The sequence below is a fragment of the Myotis myotis genome, unplaced genomic scaffold, assembly GCF_014108235.1.
Source record: "Myotis myotis isolate mMyoMyo1 unplaced genomic scaffold, mMyoMyo1.p scaffold_m19_p_2, whole genome shotgun sequence".
NCBI lineage: Eukaryota > Metazoa > Chordata > Mammalia > Chiroptera > Vespertilionidae > Myotis > Myotis myotis.
In genome coordinates this window covers 55,475,683-55,496,369 of record NW_023416324.1, presented here as the reverse complement: position 1 = coordinate 55,496,369, position 20,687 = coordinate 55,475,683, and the positions used below count along the sequence as shown (strand labels likewise).

The 20,687-nt window shown below is 42.9% G+C and overlaps 1 protein-coding gene across 2 annotated transcripts in view; it reads left to right on the top strand.

Moving 5' to 3' along the window:
• The window catches only part of PIGK (phosphatidylinositol glycan anchor biosynthesis class K), a 100,639-nt gene that overhangs the window by 57,182 nt on the left and 22,770 nt on the right, over nt 1-20,687 (top strand). The window contains exon 10 of one of the 2 annotated variants that reach the window (XM_036349917.1): nt 13,986-14,070. In XM_036349917.1, the coding sequence (XP_036205810.1) occupies nt 13,986-14,070 (85 nt within the window). Of the gene's footprint in view, nt 1-5,309; nt 5,809-13,985; nt 14,071-20,687 lie in introns of those variants that run through there. The other variant, XM_036349918.1, reaches the window with a different exon arrangement.

The following is a 20,687-nucleotide window of genomic DNA, read 5'->3' as shown; positions in this document are numbered from 1 at the left end:
GTCAAGGCACCTCATGGTGACTGGTCGATCGGTTGTTCCAGTCGTTAAGCCATTATGGTTGCTGGCCTTTTATTATATAGGATTGCCTTTGATTCTACAAAGATAATTCCATATGTTATATAAGTTAACTGGTATTATGAACTTTTGGAAAGCCTGACTACAACTTCTACCAGTTAAGAGGTTACTTCTAAAGTTCCTTCATGAGAACTAGAGCTTGTTTTCTGGAATTTTGTTATATCTGCTTTACTGAGTTGCTTGGGAGCTATTCTTTTTAACCAGTTCGTGCATTTTTATACCACACTGCAAGCTGACAGTAAATTAGATGCGTTTCAACAACTGGGCTGTAAATTAATGTACCCTTAGTTCTCTTGGGACTTACTTTCTATTGTCTGTGTCAAACTATGTCTTTCTCCTGGCTCATCTTCCTTTTGTTTCTTCAGAGTTATCTTTTAATACCCTCTCTCACAGGTTTTTAATCGATAATTAGAAGAATGGTTATGCTGTGAGTTTAGGAGGAGATCTCATTTCAAGGAAGATGATGCATTAGATTGTTGTCTCATTGCTATAAAACACATCTTCACTACAATAATCTTCAGTGACTTTTGGGACCTGTCTGGAATTATAAGAGCATTTTGTGTTTGTCTCTATTGACCAATAAAATTGAATTCTCTTCTCCCTTAGAGTGTCTTTAAACTTTCAAGAATGTCATAGGGTCCCAGGTTTGTCAAGTATATCTTGTACAACAATATGTGTTGTCACTTATATGAATGCTTAGGCATTTTTTAAAAATGCCATTTAGGAGTGGAGATTTTTCTATCCTGTTTTTCCCCCAACAAGATTAAATAAAATTAATTTGGTTTCTTTATGTAGTTTTAAATAATTCTTTTGAGTGGTGATGCTTGTGAGGTTGTACTAACTTTGGCTAGCTTCCTGTGTTTGTTTTTGATATGTTTAAATAATTTCTTGATGATTTTGAACTACACTAAATTATGTGTCTTGACTTATTTATTGATCGTAATTTTTAGTTTGTATTTGGCACAGTACAGTGTCTCTGTTTTCCTCTTCCTTTTTTGGTTATGTATTTTAGTGTTTGAAAAGATGTTTTGGCCTTCTGCACACAGTAAGCTATGTCATTTTACACATGATAATGTAATATCCCTGTCGCAATATAGAATAAAAAGTTCACCTGTTTCTGAATCAGAGATGGCCTGAGATATGGGCACAGTAAGTAATTTCACAATGTAATTTCAGGAGTGCTTATATAGCACAGGAGGAAGATTTTTGAGGAAACCGGGCATTTATAAAAGTAAAAGAACACAAAAGAGATGAGGGTTTGTAAAGACTAACTTCCTAGGTTTCAGAATTTTGCCAGCAGTATTTTACGTACTTATGCAGAGGATTTTTGACAATATTTCTATTGCATTTTGACCTGAGATGGTATATTAGATTGAAAATCCTTTCATAGTATGAATACATTTCGTTTATTGCTGTTTCATACAAAAACACAGTTAAAAGTAGAAAAGTACAAAAAAAGGATACTCAGCTTTTTCCATGCAGAAATTGGTCCCTTATCAAAATACTAGAGGCCCGGTGCACAAAAATTTGTGCACTTGGGGGGGAGGGGTGTCCCTCAGCCCGGCCTGTGCCTCTCACAGCCTGGGACCCCTCAGGAGATAACGACCTGCTGGCTTAGGCCTGCTCCCGGGTGGCAGAGGGCAGGCCCAATCCCTAGGTGCAGCCCCTGGTCGGGCTCAGAGCACGGCCGATTGGGGAGTTGGGGCGCCACCCCCTGTCATGCACAGAGCAGGGCAGATTGGGAGGTTGCGATGCCACCCTAAGTCACTCTCAGGGTAGGGCCCATCAGGGGTGTTGGAGCTCCGTACCCTGTCACGCACAGAGCAGGGCCAATGAGGGGGTTGGGGCACTGCCCCGTCACGCACAGAGCAGGGCCCATCAGGGGGTTGGGGCGCCGCCCTCTATCGCCCACAGAGCAGGGCCAATCAGGGGGTTGAGGCGCCGCCACTGTCATACTCAGGGCAGGGCCGATGGGGAGGTTATGGCTCTACCCTGTCACACATAGAGCAGGGCCCGTGGGGGCAGGGGCTGGGGCGCCGCACCCTGTCACACACACAGCAGGGTCGATCAGGGGGTTGGGGCGCCGCACCTTGTCACACACAGAGCCGCAGGGCGATCAGGGGTTTGGGGAGCTCCCCTCTATCAGGCACAGAGCAGGGCTGATCAGGGGTTTGGGGCGCCTTCTCCTGTCACGAACAGAGCAGGGTGGATAGGGAGGTTGTGGTCCTGCCCCCTGTGACACACAGAGCCACAGGGGGTTTGGGCACTGCCCCCTGTCACGCTGATCCTGGTGCCGGGAGGCCTCTCGGCTCCGCTGATCCCGGTGCTGGGAGGCATATTACCCTTTTACTATATAGGGTAGAGGCCTGGTTCACTGGTGGGTCCCGGCTGGTTTGCCCTGAAGGGTGTCCTGGATAAGGGTGGGGGTCCCCACTGGGGTGCCTGGCCAGCCTGGGTGAGGGGATGATGGCTGTTTACAGCTGGTCACACATCCTTCAGGGTGGGGGTCCCCACTGGGGTGCCTGGCCAGCCTGGGTGAGGGGATGATGGCTGTTTGCAGCTGGTCACACACCCTTCAGGGTGGGGGTCCACACTGGGGTGCCTGGCCTGTCTGGGTGAGGGGCTGAGGGCTGTTTTCAGGCTGGGGGTGACTGAAGCTCCCAACCACTCCTTTTCTTCTGTTTTTTTTTTTTTTTTTTTAAATTCTGGGCCAGCTTTAGCTTTGAGGCTTGGCTCCAGCTCTTAGGCCTCCCCTGCTGAAAGTAGGTTTCTGGACTTTGCTTACAATGTTGCGATCCTTCTGGCTGAAGCCTGGCCGACTAAAGCAGGTTTCTGGGGTTTTGTTTAGCTTCTATATTTGTTACATAGTTGCTTAGAGTTGCAGCTCAGAGGCCTCCAGCGGCAGGCGGGGAACATTGGAGTCCTCCGTCACTGAAGCAAGCAAGTCCCATGTTAGTTTCAAGCTGCCTGGCTGCTGGCCGCCATCTTGGCTGGCAGTTAGTTTGCATATTGCCCTGACTAGCCAATGGGAGGGTAGCGGTCATACGCCAATTACCATGTTTCTCTTTTATTTGATAGGATTTAAGTATATCTTCTTAGTGAAGGATCTTGAAAAGTAATAATACAAACAGTTTTCCCTTTTTGGAGGGACTCAAAATGTGAAATGAAAGCAATAATGAATGGCTTTAAGGAAAGAAAACTACCATTTTGTGAGAGAAAATTCAGGTTCCCTAAGGATGGCAGCCATATGTAAATTGAAATTGACATTTGTAGCTTTCTCAGTTTCTGAATTATACTGTAAGCATTGGACTACTTGATCAGAGACCTGGTTTGAGGACTTGAGAGATGGGGCTTAGAAAGTACGGGGGACCTTAGGTGACAGTCTTGGGAAAGCACTAATTCTGAGAGAATGGAAGGTACCTTTCAGAGGTAGCGGTTCGTCCTTAGAGGCCCAGTGGTGAAGGGAAAGAGGGAAGCAGCTGAAGTTGAGTTTAAAAGGAAATAATATAAAATGACCAAAAAAAAAAGCAAATTGTTCCCACCACCATCACAAAAAATACCATTTATTAATGCAACTGCACTCTAGTATTGTCACAAAGGAGGGTACTGTTGTTTGTTGTTTGTTAATCCTCAACTGAGGATTTTTTTTTCGCATTGCTTTTTCAGAGAGAGTGGAAGGAGGAGGAGGAAAAGATGAGAGAGACAGGGAGAGAGAAACATCAATGTGAGAGAGACACATTGATTGGTTTTCTCCTGCACATGCCCCAACTAGTGGTGGGGAGCAAACCTGCAACCCAGGTATGTGCCCTTGACTGGGAATTGAACCTGAGACCCTTCAGTGCCTGGGCTGAAACTCTAACCACTGACCCACATTGGCCAGGGCAAGAAGGGTACTCTTGAACTGAGAAACCTAACAAGCCAACTTATCTCCCTTCTTTCTGCCATCATGAAATAAGTTGCTATTGTTGGTCCTGGAAAAAAATCACAAATAATCTTCAACAGAAAAAGAAGGAAGCATCTGTACAAATAGAGAGAGAGAGAGAGAGAGAGAGAGAGAGAGAGGGAGAGAGAGAAAGAAACCGCCCCCCCCAAAAATAGGAAAACAGAAATACCAAACCCAAACATGAATAACGTAGCAATTGCATTATGAAATGACACCATAAATCAGACACTCCAATACTCACTATTGAAATGGACAAACAGGAAGATGTATGAAACAGGTGCTGACTGAACTCTAGAAAAAAATTGATGAAAAAAAGACAAAATTCATTTCAGAAATGAAAACTAAATTACAAGGTACTCGAGGGATGATAGATATTACCAAAAGTTCAGTAAAAGACATAAAGAATAGAAATGAAAAAGAGTCAAGAAAATGAACCTGAAATAAGAGAGATAAAAGGACCAGAGAGAAAGTGATAGAGAAAATTCAATATATTTATTTTGAGAACTTGAACTGGAAGAACAAATGAGAAATGAGCAGAAACATATTTCAAATTATAATGAAAAAACTTTTTAGAAATAGTACATCTGAATTTCCATATTGAAATATTCCTATGTGTGTGGGAGAATGGTTCTAGAACAGCTAACTTTTAGCTATATCCTCTATCTTAGCATTAGGCCTTAAAATAAAAGGAAAAAAAAATCACTTGAGTCTCCAAGCCAAAAATGTAATAACTAATTTTAAAATGTAAAATAAATTTTAAAATGAAAATAATTAAAATGGAAAGAATATTAGCTTGGCATCATACTTCTAGCAACATATAAAGGAAGAAAATGGTGCACAAACATTTTTAAGAAATTAAAAATGAGAAATAATATTAATTTATTGTGAAACATTGAATAAGTAAGAAACTCCTAAGTCTAGTGATAATCAAGATTATTTGTGAATTATACTTTGCATAATTTTTAAAAAATGTCCTGCAGTTCCTAAGAAAACTTTCAAATTTATCTGATTGATGCATGCTTAGGTGTTTAGATGTGAATTGTCATATCTACAACAACAAACAAAATATAGAAATATGTTCGGAATGTTTCATAACAGCGACTTGGCATTTAAAAAATGTGATTCAAATTGCTAGATATCCATTTTCTATATTGACAGAATTTTGTGAGTGAAAAGTACTTCACCTTATACATATTACTTTGATTTTTGGAATAAACAACCAACGGTATCTTTTTCATACTTGTATGTACTCTTAGAACTACGTCAATGATTTTATCTTTATTTTTTTTAGTGGACACACATGGAAGCTGCTGGTGCCTTAACAGGAGTCAAGGCACTGGCACCAAACTGTACTGGCTAGTCATTCTATTCTTCTCCATCCCAGCCACACAGCAAAAAGGAAACAAGCAAATATGTAACTTTCACTTAGAAATATCCTTCATGAGGAAGGAAAAAATTATAATTGGATTATTTAGCTTTTTATTATTGCAGTTATAATAGTTATTTATATGTGCTTGGTACAGATCCTTTTTCAAATACATGATTTGCAAAACTTTTCTCTCTTTCTGTTTTGTTTTTTACTTTCTTGTTAGTGTCCTTTGAAGCATAAAACTTTTAAATTTTGATGATACTCTATCTATTTTCCATTTGTTGCTTGGTATGTGTTTTATATACCTAAAAATGTAGATAGACTTTTAAAATATACATTGTGAAATGTTTTAAAATAATGTCTGCTTTTGTCAATGAATTTTTTATTTTATTGTGGTAAAATATACTATACTGTAGTACACGCATGTCAAACTCAAAAGCTAATGCGGGCCAAATAAACAAGGTTTAAGTTTATGTGGGCTGCAAAAACTAAATCTTCAATTTTAATAGAAACGTAGGTTTATTTTGATAGAGACATGCTGAATACAAAGGGCTGAAATAAATGAGTAATTTTAACATAAAATAGTCAAGCATTTTAATAAAAATTAATATTTTTTCTTGAATATTACCTTACCAGACTTTGAATAATTGCACAAATTAATAAGTGTAACACAAATAAACCTATTTTTCTTGTCCTCCGAAAGCAAAATATTTTCTGTTGCGCACACCAAACAAGTCAGTCCAAGACTAATGACATGGCAATCGGCTGCTAAAATATTCGCTGCTAGTATTAGTGGAGAGAAATGGTGCACCTGCGTGTAAGGCATGTAAGGGAAACGAATGCAACATGATTATGGTAATCAGTCATTAGCGAATGTTGCAGTTTGTTATAAATAACTAGTGGACCAGTGCACAGATTCATGCACTGGGGGGGGGGGGGGGAAGGGGTCCCTCGGCTGGGCCTGCGGGGATCAGGCTGAAACTGGCGTGAGGCACAGATTTATGCACCAGTGGGGTCCCTTGGCCTGGCCTGCAGGGTTCGGGCTGAAACCAGCTCTCTGAAATCCCCCGTTGGGATCCTGGATTGTGAGAGGGTGCAGGCCAGGCCGAGGGACCCCACCAGTGCAAGATCGGGGCTGAGGAGGAACTGCGGGAGGGTTCCAGGCATGTCCAGCCTGCCTTACCCAGCCCAGATCAGCTGGACCCCAGGAGCAAGCTAACCTACTGGTCGGAGCGTCTGCCCCCTGGTAGTCAGTGCATGTCAAAGCGAATGGTCGAATGGTCAAATGTTCAACACTTAGCATATTAGGCTTTATATATATAGACTGTGTATAACAGGGTATTGTAAAAATTAAGTTACAAAAGTTTTATTAAAATGTTTCTTCCATACCGTTTATATTGGCTGGGCTGCAAAAATATTCATTGTGGTCCACATGCAGCCTGTGGGCTATGAGTTTGACTTGCTTGCTGTAGTACTTTTCTAGGGCTGTCATAACAAAGTATTACAGATGGTAGCTTAAACAACAGAGTTTTATGTCCTCATAATTCTGGAGGCTAGAAATCCAAGATCAGGGTGTTGGCAGAACTGGTTTCTTCTAAGGCCTCTCCTTGATTTATAGATGGCCTAGTACCCCAGTGTCTTCATGTGGTCTTTACCTGTCTCTGTTCTAGTCTCCTCTTCATATAAGGACACTATTATATTGGACTAGAAGCCCAGTGCACAAAAATTTGTGCGCTCGCAGGGGGCGGGGGGGTCCCTCAGCCCGGCCTGTGCCCTCTCGCAGTCTGGGACCCCTCGGGAGATAACGACTTGCTGGCTTAGGCCTGCTCCCGGGTGGCAGAGGGCAGGCCCAATCCCTAGGTGCAGCCCCTGGTCAGGCTCAGAGCAGGGCCAATTGGGGAGTTGGGGCGCTGCCCCCGTCATGCACAGAGCAGGGCGGATCGGGAGGTTGCGATGCCACCCTCAGTCACTCTCAGGGTAGGGCCGATTGGGGGGTTGGGGCACCGCCCCTTGTCACACTCAAGGCAGGGTCGATGGGGAGGTTGTGGTGCCACCCCCTGTCACACACAGAGCAGGGCCAATCAGGGGGTTGGGGCGCTCCCCCTGTGACTCACAGAGCAGGGCCCATCAGGGGGTTGGGGCTCCGTACCCTGTCACGCACAGAGCAGGGTCAATCAGGGGGTTGGGGAGCTCCCCTCTGTCACACACAGAGCAGGGCCCATCAGGGGGTTGGGGGCTCCCCCCTGTCACGCACAGAGCAGAGCCAATCAGGTGGTTGAGGAGCTCCCCCTGTCACTCACAGAGTAGGGCCGATAGGGGAGTTGGGGCACTGCCCCCTGTCACACACAGAGCAGGGTGGATCAGGGGCTTGGGGCGCCGCCACTGTCACGCTCAGGGCAGGGCCTATGGGGAGGTTATGGCTCTACCCCATCACACACAGAGCAGGGCCCGTGGGGGGGGGTTGGGGTGCCGCCTTCTATCACCCACAGAGTAGGGCCGATCAGGGGGTTGGGGAGCCGCCACTCGCATACTCAGGGCAGGGCCAATGGGGAGGTTATGGCTCTACCCCGTCACACACACAGCAGGGCCCATGGCGGGGGGTGGGGGGGTTGGGGTGCTGCACCCTGTCACACACAGACCAGGGCCGATCAGGGGGTTGGGGTGCCGCACCCTGTCACACACAGAGCCGCAGGGCGATCGGGGTTGGGGAGCTCCCCCCATCAGGCACAGAGCAGGGCCGATCAGGGGGTTGGGGCGCCTTCCCTGTCACGAACAGAGCAGGGCCGATAGAGAGGTTGTGGCCCCGCCCCCTGTGACACACAGAGCCGCAGGGCAATCAAGGGGTTTGGTCGCTGCCCCCTGTCACGCTGATCCCGGTGCCGGGAGGCCTCGCGGCTCCACTGATCCCAGTGCTGGGAGGCATATTACCCTTTTACTATATAGGATAGAGGCCTGGTGCATGGGCGGGGGCCAGCTGGTTTGCCCTGAAGGGTGTCCTGGATCAGGGTGGGGGTCCCCACTGGGGTGCCTGGCCAGCCTGGATGAGGGGATGATGGCTGTTTGCAGCTGGTCACACACCCTTCAGGGTGGGGGTCCCCACTGGGGTGCCTGGCCAGTCTGGGTGAGGGGCTGAGGGCTGTTTTCAGGCGGGGGGTGACTGAAGCTCCCAACCGCTCCTTTTTTCTTTTTTCTTTTTTATTCTGGGCCAGCTTTAGCTCTGAGGCTTGGCTCCAGCTCTTAGGCCTCCGCTGCTGAAAGCAGGTATCTGGTTTGTTTGGGTTCTATAATCGAAACACTGTTTCAACTCCAGCTCTGAGATCCCGGCTAGCTGAAAGCAGGTTTCTGGGGTTTTCTTTAGCTTCTATATTTGTAACAGTGTTTCAAACTGCAAGCTCAGAGGCTAGCAAGGCAGGTGGGGAACGTTGGAGTCCTCCATCACTGAAGCAAGCAAGCCTCATGTTAGCTTCAAGCTGCCTGGCTGTCGGCCGCCATCTTGGCTGGCAGTTAATTTTCATATCGCCCTGATTAGCCAATGGGAAGGGTAGCGGACGTATGGCTAATTACCATGCTTCTCTTTTATTAGATAGGATTTCGGCCCAACCATAATGACTCATTTTAACCTTAATGACCTCTTTAAAGACCCTTTCTCCAAATACAGTCACATTCTGAGGTACTCAAGATTAGGGCTTCAACCTACAAATTTGAGGAGGGCACAATTCAGTCATAACATATACATAACAAAATTTATCATTCTAATCATTTTAAGTGTACATTTCAGTGGCATTATGTACATTAACATTATTATGTAGATATCACCACCATCCATCTCCAGAACTTTTTTTAACCTTTCAATATTGAAACTCTAACCATCCTATCTAATAAAAGAGAAACATGGTAATTAGCGTACGACCGCTACCCTTCCCATTGGCTAATCAGGGCGATATGCAAATTAACTGCCAGCCATGATGGCGGCCGGCAGCCAGGCAACTTAAAGCGAACATGAGGCTTGCTTGCTTCAGTGACGGAGGACTCCAATGTTCCCCGTCTGCCGCTGCCCGCCTCTGAGCCTCAACTCTAAGCAACTGTTCCAAATATAGAAGCTAAACAAAACCACAGAAACCTTCTTTCGTCCCAGGCTTCAGCCAGCAGGATCGCAACATTGTTTCAAATACAGAAGGTAAAGGCCAGAAACCTTCTTTCATCAGTGGAGGCCTAAGAGCTGGAGCCAGAGCTAAAGCTGGCCCATAATAAAAAAAGAAAAAAAGAAAAAAAGGAGCGGTTGGGAGCTTCAGTCACCCGCCAGCCTGAAAACAGCCCTCAGCCCCTTACCCAGACTGGCCAGGCACCCCAGTGGGGACCCCCACCCTGAAGGGTGTGTGACCAGCTGCAAACAGCCATCATCCCCTCACCCAGGCTGGCCAGGCACCCCAGTGGGGACCCCCACCCTGATCCAGGACACCCTTCAGGGCAAACCAGCTGGCCCCCACCCGTGCACCAGGCCTCTACCCTATATAGTAAAAGGGTAATATGTCTCCCAGCATTGGGATCAGCGGAGCCGCGAGGCCTCCCGGCACCGGGATCAGCATGACAGGGGGCAGCGCCCAAACCCCCTGATCGCCCTGCGGCTCTGTGTGTGACGGGGGCGGGGCCACAACCTCCCTATCCGCCCTGCTCTGTTCGTGACAGGGGAAGGCGCCCCAACCCCCTGATTGGCCCTGCTCTGTGCCTGATGGGGGGAGCTCTCCAACCCCCTGATCGCCCTGCGGCTCTGTGTGTGACAGGGTGCGGCGCCCAACCCCCCCTCCCCCCACGGCCCTGCTGTGTGTGTGATGGGGTAGAGCCATAACCTCCCCATCGGCCCTGCCCTGAGTGTGCCAGTGGCGGCACCCCAACCCCCTGATCCGCCCTGCTCTGTGTGTGACAGGGGCGGTGCCCCAACTCCCCTATCGGCCCTGCTCTGTGCATGACAGGGGGGAGCTCCCCAACCCCCTGATGGGCCCTGCTCTGTGCTTGACAGGGGGCAGCGCCCCAACCCCCTGATTGGCCCTGCTCTGTGCGTGACAGGGGGTGGCGCCGCAACCTCCCCATCGACCCTGCCTTGAGTGTGACAGGGGGCGGTGCCCCAACCCCCCAATCGGCCCTACCCTGAGAGTGACTGAGGGTGGCATCGCAACCTCCCAATCCGCCCTGCTCTCTGCATGACAGGGGGCAGCGCCCCAACTCCCCAATTGGCCCTGCTCTGAGCCTGACCAGGGGCTGCACCTAGGGATTGGGCCTGCCCTCTGCCACCCAGGAGCAGGCCTAAGCCAGCAGGTCGTTATCTCCCGTGGGGTCCCAGACTGCGAGAGGGCACAGGCTGGGCTGAGGGACCCCCCCATTCCCCCCGAGTGCACAAATTTTTGTGCACCGGGCCTCCTGTCTATACTAATAAAATGGTAATATGCTAATTATACCGGATAGACCGGACGTTTTCCAGATATTCTTCCTGACAAAACCAGGGGCATGGCTGGCCTGCAAGCTGCCTGCGGCCCCTCACCCAGGCAGCCCCACCCCCCAGTGGGGACCCTCACTCCAATCTGTGCCGTGGCCAGCCTGCAAACCCTCAGCTGCCCCAAGCCCAGGCTGGCCCCACCCCCCAGCAGGGACCCTAACCCCAATCGGGGGCATGGCCAGCCTGCAAACCCCTGGCGGCCACTCTCCCAGACCAGACCCACTCCCCAGCGGGGACCCCCACCCTTATGGGAGCATGGCCGGCCTCCAAACCACCGGCGGCCCCTTGCCCCAGCTGGCCCCTCCCACCAGCGGGGACCCTCCACCCCGATCTGGGGCCCCTTCTGGGCAGGCCAGCCAGTCACCCATGCACCAGTCCTCTATCCTATATAATAAAAGGGTAATATGCAAATTGACCGTAACAGCAGAATGAGTGCTGGACCAGTCACTATGAGGTGCACTGACCACCTTTTGGTCCATTTCTCTGGCTGACAGGCTCTGATTGCCTGATGGCCTCCCGCTGCAGGGGTGGGGGCAGCAAGCGGGCAGGAACCGCTGACCACTCGGTCCCTTACCCTGGCCGTCAGGCACCAATTACCCGATGGTGAAAGAGGAACCTGCTGCGGGGGCTAGGGCTGGCTGCAGGCAGCTAGGGAAGATGGCCCTGATCGCAGGCCAGGCCTAGGGACCATACCTGTGCATGAATTTTGTGCTCCGGGCCTCTAGTCTATGTATATATAAGGCTAATATGCTAAGTGTCTGACCATCCAATTGGTTGTTGTGATGTGCACTAACCACCAGGGACAGACGCTCAATGCACGAGCTGCCATGACACACAGAGAAATGGCACCGCAGACCTGGCGTCCACAAAGCAACACTTGGCTTCCCCCAAGTGGGACACAGGCCCCGCCACCACCCTGGAGCAACAGCTCACCAAATCACAGCCAACGCTGCCAAGACCCCAAGGCGCAAAATGCGGCCCACAGCCCAGCCCAGCCCAGAAACAGTCACTGTGGGTACTGAGTAATGACATCACGTAGCAATGCCGGGCTTCCTCTCCCTAGCAACTAGCCTCCTTGGAGTTCCTTCAGCCAGGAACATGACTTGCTTTATAGCCAGGTGGAAACATTTCACACTTTAACCAAATGTCTGTGAAGCGTTTTCCCATGCCTCATCTCATTTGATCCTCACAGGAGTCCCGGAGTAGGTAGGTAGAGATTCGGTGGAATCCTATTTTCTTTTCATTAGCCAGAAAACGGAGATTTAGAAATTTTAGAAACTTGACCCGACTGAAAAGAAGTAAGGAATGGTGGACCTTGAAAATGACTTCAGGTTTCTTCACTGCGCAGAATATAGTCGAACACTGCTGCAGTTAAATATTTTACCCTTTGTTCTCCCTGCGTGGTCTACAATAATAATCTGCTTCATGTTGATATTTACTGCTGTGTTGCTGACCTGAAAGAGACAGTGTGCTTCATTTGGCTAAATCAGAAAGCAGGTCTAATTAAGCAAGTTTATTCTATATCTATAAAAAGCTAAGTTGACTTGCACATGTGCGATACATATAAAGCACTTACTGCCGCCAATCACACTTGTGTGTTTCCATCTGTCATTGTCGATCGTGAATTTGGTTGGCACTTCTATTATAGAGAAAGGGCTAATAGCGATATTAAAATATTTCTTCTAATTTCCTTTCAGTGTGCACAAATTCGTACACTGGGCCACTAGTTAAATAATAACTCCCTAGTCTCCCCTCCTTTGCTCCAGGCAGCCATTACTCTACTTTCTGTTTCTATAAAACATTGTTTGAGACTAATTTTTTCATCATTAGTGAGACTTTGAAGTTCCCCCAAATTAATTATCTTTATGCTAATTATGCCACATATATTCAGATTTTTTACATAGTTAAGTTCTTTAAACTCTGAAACCATATCCAAAATTTTGTCCTTATATGTCTTTTTTAATTTTTTTTTTTAATTACAATTTACATTCAACATAATTCTGTGTTAGTTTCAGATGTACAGCAAAGGGGTTCTTGAGAGAGATTCCAGATTTCTCATTAGCCTTAGAGACTTGGTCCACTCTTGTTCGATTATTTTTCAAGATAATTCAAGGTTTTGATTTTTAAAATTTAATTTTTAAGTTGATAAGTTGATGTGTAATTTGCAAAGAAAAAAGGTAAAAGGAACTTTAAATATGTTGAAGTCTTATTGTTTTGAAATATGTTTATTTGCTATTTTGAAAAAGATCAATAGTTACTTTAAAATACCTTTTCTAATTCTCTTCATTTGGGGAGATTTGGTTTTTATTCCTATTCTCCACTTCACTATTTTATACTGCATTAGATATGTATTTTGTCAACTTTGTATCTTATTGTAAATGTAGATATTAAAGAAAAGATTTCCATACAAAATAATCTGTCATAGAGTTATTATTGTCTTTATTTTATTCATATTTTCGTTCAGCACATATTTGTTTTCTATTATATGGTAAACATTGGATATACTACAAAGAAGAATAAGACATGGTTTTTGTCTTTAAGGAGGTAAAAATTGTACCTAGATGGGTCCAAATAAATTATTATGTTTGAAAGAAGAGTAAATAAAGAAGGAATTGGTGTTGGTCCAAACAAGAAATAGTGGAGAAAATCAGAGTCTAGGAACTGCAAGGCCTATTGGTGGGTGGCCGGCAGTGGTTGGATATGAATGAAAGAACAGATTTGTACAGACAGAAGGACTCGCTAGTGATGAGGCTTGAACATGGTTGGAGCACAGGTTTTGAAGGCCTTTAGTATGAAAACAAGTACACCCTACAAGCAGAGAGTTCTTAGACATTTTTAAGTCTTAGAGTGAAAGACAGGATCTGAGACTGTTAGGTGATGTTAGCTACTCTTATTACATAGTAATTAAATGCAATGTGAATGTATTTATACTTGTATAATTTTAAAATTACCATTAGGTGGTTTTTCATAGATTTTTGGGAAATACTGATTATTTCAAAAATATTAACTATATTTTAATATATTTTATATTTGACATATTTAAATACTTGACATATTTAAAAATAATATTTACCTTCACTTTGTGTCTTTTAATTCCTTTTTTCCAGAGATAAGGAAGACTGGATGGATGAGGAACTAATAGAACCCCTGAAATATGCTGAACAACTTCCAGTAGCTCAGATAATACACCAGGTTTGCTTCCAGTTTATTCTTTTTAAAGAAACAAGTTTTTTAATCTCTGAAAAGTAATTGCTTTTGTTAGGTTTTTCAGAATCAATGTGCTATTGCTGAAGGCATTCCAGGCCGTCTATCCGTGTTTAGATTCCACCTATTACATTTGGGAGTCTCATTTAAAGTACAGTATTAAATGGCTGCTTGCTGTGTAACAGTAAAATTCTTACTTATGTAAAATACAGGGTAAAATCATAATTATCTTTTGTGCATTACTTAACAATAAGACTTAATTCGGGAAACTTTCATTTAAACCATTGTATATAGTACTTATTACTTACTGACAAGGGAAAAGAGTTGAAAAAATATAATTTGGTGTAATTTTTTGACTAGTTAAAATGAGAAAACAGTATTTCCCTACTTTTTCTGTACCACCCCATTATCAACTCTTGGGAAGTGTAATTTTAGATGTCATGTGGGCAGTTTTTTCATTTCCAATTATAATTCCTCTCATCTCTTCTACATAACTGTAATTTTAGAAAAGGCAGTGTGATAAGTAAACTTACATTTTGTACTGTGATTTTGACAGCATTTAAAGTCTTCCTTGCTGGATTAGAATCTAAGAATTTGAAATGGTCTGTTGACAAGAGTTATGGCCTTTAGACTTATCAGAATTTCCAGAATCTGTAGATAATAGAAAATATTAAAATCCCTTGGAGGTCAGAAATTTTCAGAATTTTAATGAATGTTATTATTATAAGTCTTTCTATATGTCTTTGTTAATCATAAGAATTTTTATTTAGCTGATATAGGTTGATTAGAAGAGTGCTAATTTGAACTTATTAAAAGAAACAGGCTTTTTAAAATGTTGGCTATAGAGAACTTTACATTGACATTAAAATTTAATATTAAAATTCTGTGAGACATTACAAAAAATGGTCAGAAATTTGCCCCTTTGGGGAAGCCTACCTGTGCTTGGTAATCAGGTTCGTTTATATGTCAGGAATTCCCTAGAGTTGTCAGAGCCTAAGTGACCTAACAGCCTGCAAATGTCACATTTAAAATTCTGTCTTCATGCCTGAATCTCAGCATAAATGAATTAAACAGCAGAGCAGGAGCAAGTCAATATGTTCTTAACAGTAAGAGTGAGCAATGACACAGTTTGTGGTTTGCTCAGAATAGGTAAATAGATGCTGCTCAGACCAGTTCACCTACAGTAAAATCTGAAACAGAAAGCAAGAATTAACCTTTAAGATGGTTGGTTGATCAGATGAAATGTCAGTCATATTTTTATAGCAGAAAAGATCCAATAAATTATGGTTTATGTAACAGCTATTATAGACTGTTTGAATTCAAAGATGAAAATTTTTGACCCTGATGAGAACTTTTATCATAATTTTTGCAGTATAAAAAGCTGTATTAATTTAAGCACTAAATTATGAACATTATAGTTATAATTCTATAGTGTTCGAATTAATAAAAATTCTGATTTTTTAAGAAATTTTCATCATAGGGATTCATTTTCTTTTATTTTTATTGAATAAAATTACTTCTATTCTCAAGGGGTAATCAGGAAAGGTCACTGTTAAACCAGACTCTTATCTATTCCTTTTGCTACTTCCCTTTACTGTCAATACTACAACTTTGGGACTGTTACCATTGTCTGTCCAAGTGGTTGTTAAGAAACATGAATTATGTTGCTAGAAATTCACTTATAAGTGGATTATTTGACAGCAACTTCTCCCCCTAAAAGCATGTGATAATTAGGTTCAGCCAATCCCATAAAAGCTTTTTAATCTGTAGCATATGTAAATGATAGTATTATTATAGCATATATCTAACCTCTACTTGAAACTATTTTTATACTATAGTAACTATTTTCCTCTAATCTTGACACATGCTTTATTCATATTTTGGAGCAAATGTGTCATTTCTATTTGAAGTAATGTTATTTATTCACGTTTTCTATCTCCTACTCGATTGCCTTTCTGGACATTCTTGATATTCCTTTCAGCATCTTTCCTTGTACCATGTATGCATGCATCTGAATGGATTGATAGGTATTTTTAATGGTACCCTGAGAGTCAGGAGCACTTCTTTTTCCACTACCCAGGAGCCAGAAGCCAGGGCCTTTCATTGGTAGCAGTTTAGAAACTGCTAGAAAGGAGGAGCAGGGGCGGAAGCTGTAACGTGAGGAGCAACGTAAGAAATAGGAGAGAAATGGGTCTTGGTCAATTAAGTAATTAATATCTTGTTACTCAAACTGCATTTTATTAGCAGGACTTAGGCAAGATTCTTCTTATTGCTATTTTATATTGCCAAATTGTGTACTATTTTTTAGGGGTCCTAGCAAATATGATTGTACATCTAGGAAACCCATGAGACCCAAGTTGTAAATAATAGAATTAACCAGGTAGCCAGATACAAGATAGGTAAAACTGATAGCTTCTCTTTTTTGCAATAAGCACACAGAATGAAAATGGGAAACATTTTCTTTCACAACAATGAAAAGAACAATAAAATACTTAGGAGTAAATGTGATAAGTAAACCAAAGGACCCATGTAATAATCTTGGGAACATAATATGTTTCATAAACAGAAAGGTATACTAAATTATTTGATGATATGGGGAACTTAATATAAAAGTATGATTTTTCCCAAATTATTGATTCTAGTTAGAGTGGAAAGAAGTTTTTTTTTTTTTTTTTTTTTGTGTGTGTGTGTGTGTGTGTGTGTGGTTTTTTTTTTTTTTAATGTTAGGGAAAAAATGACTGACTTCTAAATGGATACAGACTTTCTGTTCTTTTGGAGTGATAAAAATGTTCTAAACCTAGATAATGGTGATCATTGCATAGCTTGGTGAATATACTAAAACCTTTGAGTTGTACACTTAAAGGGTGAACTTAAGGTATGTGAATTATATTGCAGTAAAGATATTTTTAAAGTTAAAAATCATCCATTTCTGGCAGGGATGCTAGGAATAAGATACTTGTATACCTGGGTAAATATTTCAATTATTTTTATCTTCTTAGAAGGCATCTTGCAGCATCCTATATAATAAAGAGCTATTATGTAAATGGTCATCACACCCTCGCGCTGGAACTGCTCAGGCACTCATCACTGGGGAGAGAGGAATGGGGACCAGCCAGGCACAATTGAGCTCCCAAGAGAGGAATGGGGACCAGCCAGGCACAATTGAGCTCCCAAGAGAGGAATGGGGATTAGCCAGGCTGCAGCCCGGGAGAGGGACAAGCTGCCTACCCCGTGGTCCCAGGTGCCAGTGGCTACACCTGCACCTGTGGCCTGGGAGAGGGACAAGCCACATGCCCCGTGGTCCCGGGTGCAGATGGAAATAGTGACTCCCCCAGGAACAAAGGGCAGATTTGCTTACTGTGTGGTATAATAAAGATAATGTTTTCCTCCAGGGCAAAGGTTGGACAGATTTTTTGTGGCCTCAAAAAATATTCAGAATTTCCTAATCTGGGGATTCTTTGTCTGTTACAAAAAACCTACTGTATGCATAGCTTCTACCTAGTCCTGCCACTACATTGTCCCCATGGGACTGGGAGGGCAAGGAGAATTGGCACAGACAGGAAGCTCAGGCCGCTGTGCGTAATACATTTCTTTGTCTCTAACCCAGGAGTCTCATGTGTTCTGCCAGTATCTGTGAAACTTCCAGGCCAACTTGTTACCTTGGAAGCAAGATAACACTTCAGATCCTTCACAGTTTTAGACAATAATTGATGAAATTCAGCACCTGACTAACAAAAATAGTAGAAAAAGGGGGCAAAAATAAATGAAGGGAGGCTATTCTAAATAATACACTAAGTTTTTCCAGAATTTACTGGTTTACTAAATATACTTTAAAACAAATAGACCCAATGCCACGGAATATCATTTTGAAATTTTAGAAGAGTAAAAAATACAAAGGCACTAAAATGTTCCAGAATGAAAAAAAAGGGCTACAATCAAAAGAATAAGAATCATGCTACAGCTACAATAATCAAAACAATAATCAAAACAATAATCAAAACAGACACACAGACCAATGGAACAAAACTGAGAACTCAGAAATAAACCCACATGTATATGAGTAATTAATTTTCAACAAAGGACCCAAAAAAAACCCATACAATGGAGAAAAGAAAGCCTCTTCAGTAAATGGTGCTGGGCAAATTGGAAAGTCACATGCAAAAGAATGAAACTAGACTACTATTTGACACTGTACAAAAAAAAAGTAACTCAAAATGGATTAAAGATAATCCATTATCTTTAAGACCTGATACAATTAAATACATAGAAGAGAACATAGGTACTACATTTATGGACCTTGGTGTCTGACAGGGCTTTATGAATTTTACCCCAAAGGGAAGGGGAATACAAGCAAAAATAAATGAATGGGATACATTAAACTATAATGCACTGCACAGCAAAAGAAACCATCAACAAAACAAAAAGACAACCAACCAAATGAGAGAAGATACTTGCAAATACCTCTGATAAGGGGCCAGTTTCCATTATATATAATGAACTTACACAACTCAACAACAAAAGAACACTCCAGTTTAAAAGTGGGCAGAGACATGAACAAACACTTTTCCAAGAAGACATATAAGTGGCCAACAAGTACATGAAAAGATGCTCAACTTGTCTAGCTATACGAGGAATGTAAAACAAGTATATATGGTAATGGAAGGAGACTAAACTTTGAGTGATGAGCACACAGTGCAAAATACACTGAGTGGCCAGATTATTATGACCACCTGACGTTTGTAGGCAAATTAGCTATAATTTCGCGCTGAAGTTGCTAGAGGGCCAGACCATTATAAATAGGGAAGCAGGTTGTTTACCACGACAGTAGAAGTGATTTTTTTCTGAAGATATGGGTAAACAATGCAATTTAAAAGCCTTTGAACATGGGATATATACACATACATACACACACACACACACACACACACACACACACACACACACACACACTGAATGGCCAGATTATTAAGACCACCCCATCAGTACTTCGTTGGGCCACCTTTTGCCTTTAATACTGCGGTGATTCTTCTTGGCATTGACTCCACGAGATGTTGAAAGGTGATGCAAGGAATCTGACACCATGCCTGATGAATAGCACTGTCAAGTTCTGTGTGATTTGATGGTTGTGGAACCAGCTGCCTGATGGCTCTTTTAACTTCGTCCTACAACTGCTCAATTGAATTGAGATCTGGTGATTGTGGGGGCCACCTAAGCAAGGTAAAGTCTCCCTCATGTTCTTGAAATCACTCCTGTACAATACGAGCACCTTGGGATGGCTCATTGTGTTGTTGGAAGAAGTCATCTCCATTGGGATACGCCATCAACATGATAGGATGAACTTGATCAGCAACGATACTTAGGTATGTTGTGCTATTCAGATGTTGTTCCACATGAATTAAAGGGCCCAAATCATGCCAGGAAAACATGCCCCAAACCATAACACTGCCCCCACCAGCTTGAAGGGTTGTACTCATGCTTTCATGCTGTTTCCGCCAAATTCTCACTCTGCCATCTGCATGATGCAACTGGAAACGTGATTCATCGGACCACATGACTTTTTTCCAATGCTCGACTTTCCAATCCTTGTGTTCCTGTGCGAATTGGAGACGTTTTATCTTGGTAACTGCAGACAGCATAGGTGTTTGAACAGGCCTTCGGCTTCCATATTCCATACGATGCAGTGTACCGCTAATTTGCCTACAAACGTCAGGGGGTCATAATAATCTGGCCACTCACGTTCAATATATCCCATGTTCAAAGGCTGTTAAATCACTTTGTTTACCCTTATTTTCAGAAAAAAAATCACTTCTACTGTCCTGGTAAACAACCTGCTTCTCTATTTATAATGGTCTGGCCCTCTAGCAACTTCAGTGCGAAATTATAACTAATTTGCCTACAAATGTCAGGTGGTCATAATAATCTGGCCACTCAGTGTATATAGATTATGTATTATAATATTGTATACTGGAAACATAATTTTATTAACTGATGTCACTCCAATAAATTTAATAAAAAATAAAAATAAGTAAAAACAAGAATCAAAATGCTATCACACTTCTCAACAGCAGCATTTAAAACAAGAAAGCAGTAGAGTGATGACTGCTTATAATTATTTAAAATAATTTCTAATTTAAGATTTTATTAATTGCTAAATTATCCTTCCAATATCATGATGCAGGAAATATTGAGGTCTCAATAAATAGTTTTTCCCATTCATCGTTTCTCAAGAAAATTCTGGAGGTATGATTTGTTGAATAAAAGAAACCAAAAACCTGAAATCATATTATCCAGGACACAAGAGATTGATTCATCAAGGTGAGATGGTAGTAAAATTCCCAGATTGATGGAGAAGGGAAGTCTAAGTGATCACTGTGTAGAAGCTTAAAGGGTATAGACTATTCAGTAATATCTCAATCAATCTAGAAGAAAAAGTACAAACCCATGTATGCTTTAAACAACTTCAACTTACTCAAGTATTATATATCAATAACTACTTTGTGCCTTGACAGATGTTTATTATCCACTTTTTTTTCCCACTGTTCTTATCCATATCCCAGGCTTTCTCTGGATATCCTGCTATTTTAATCATATGGCTTCTTGCAAAT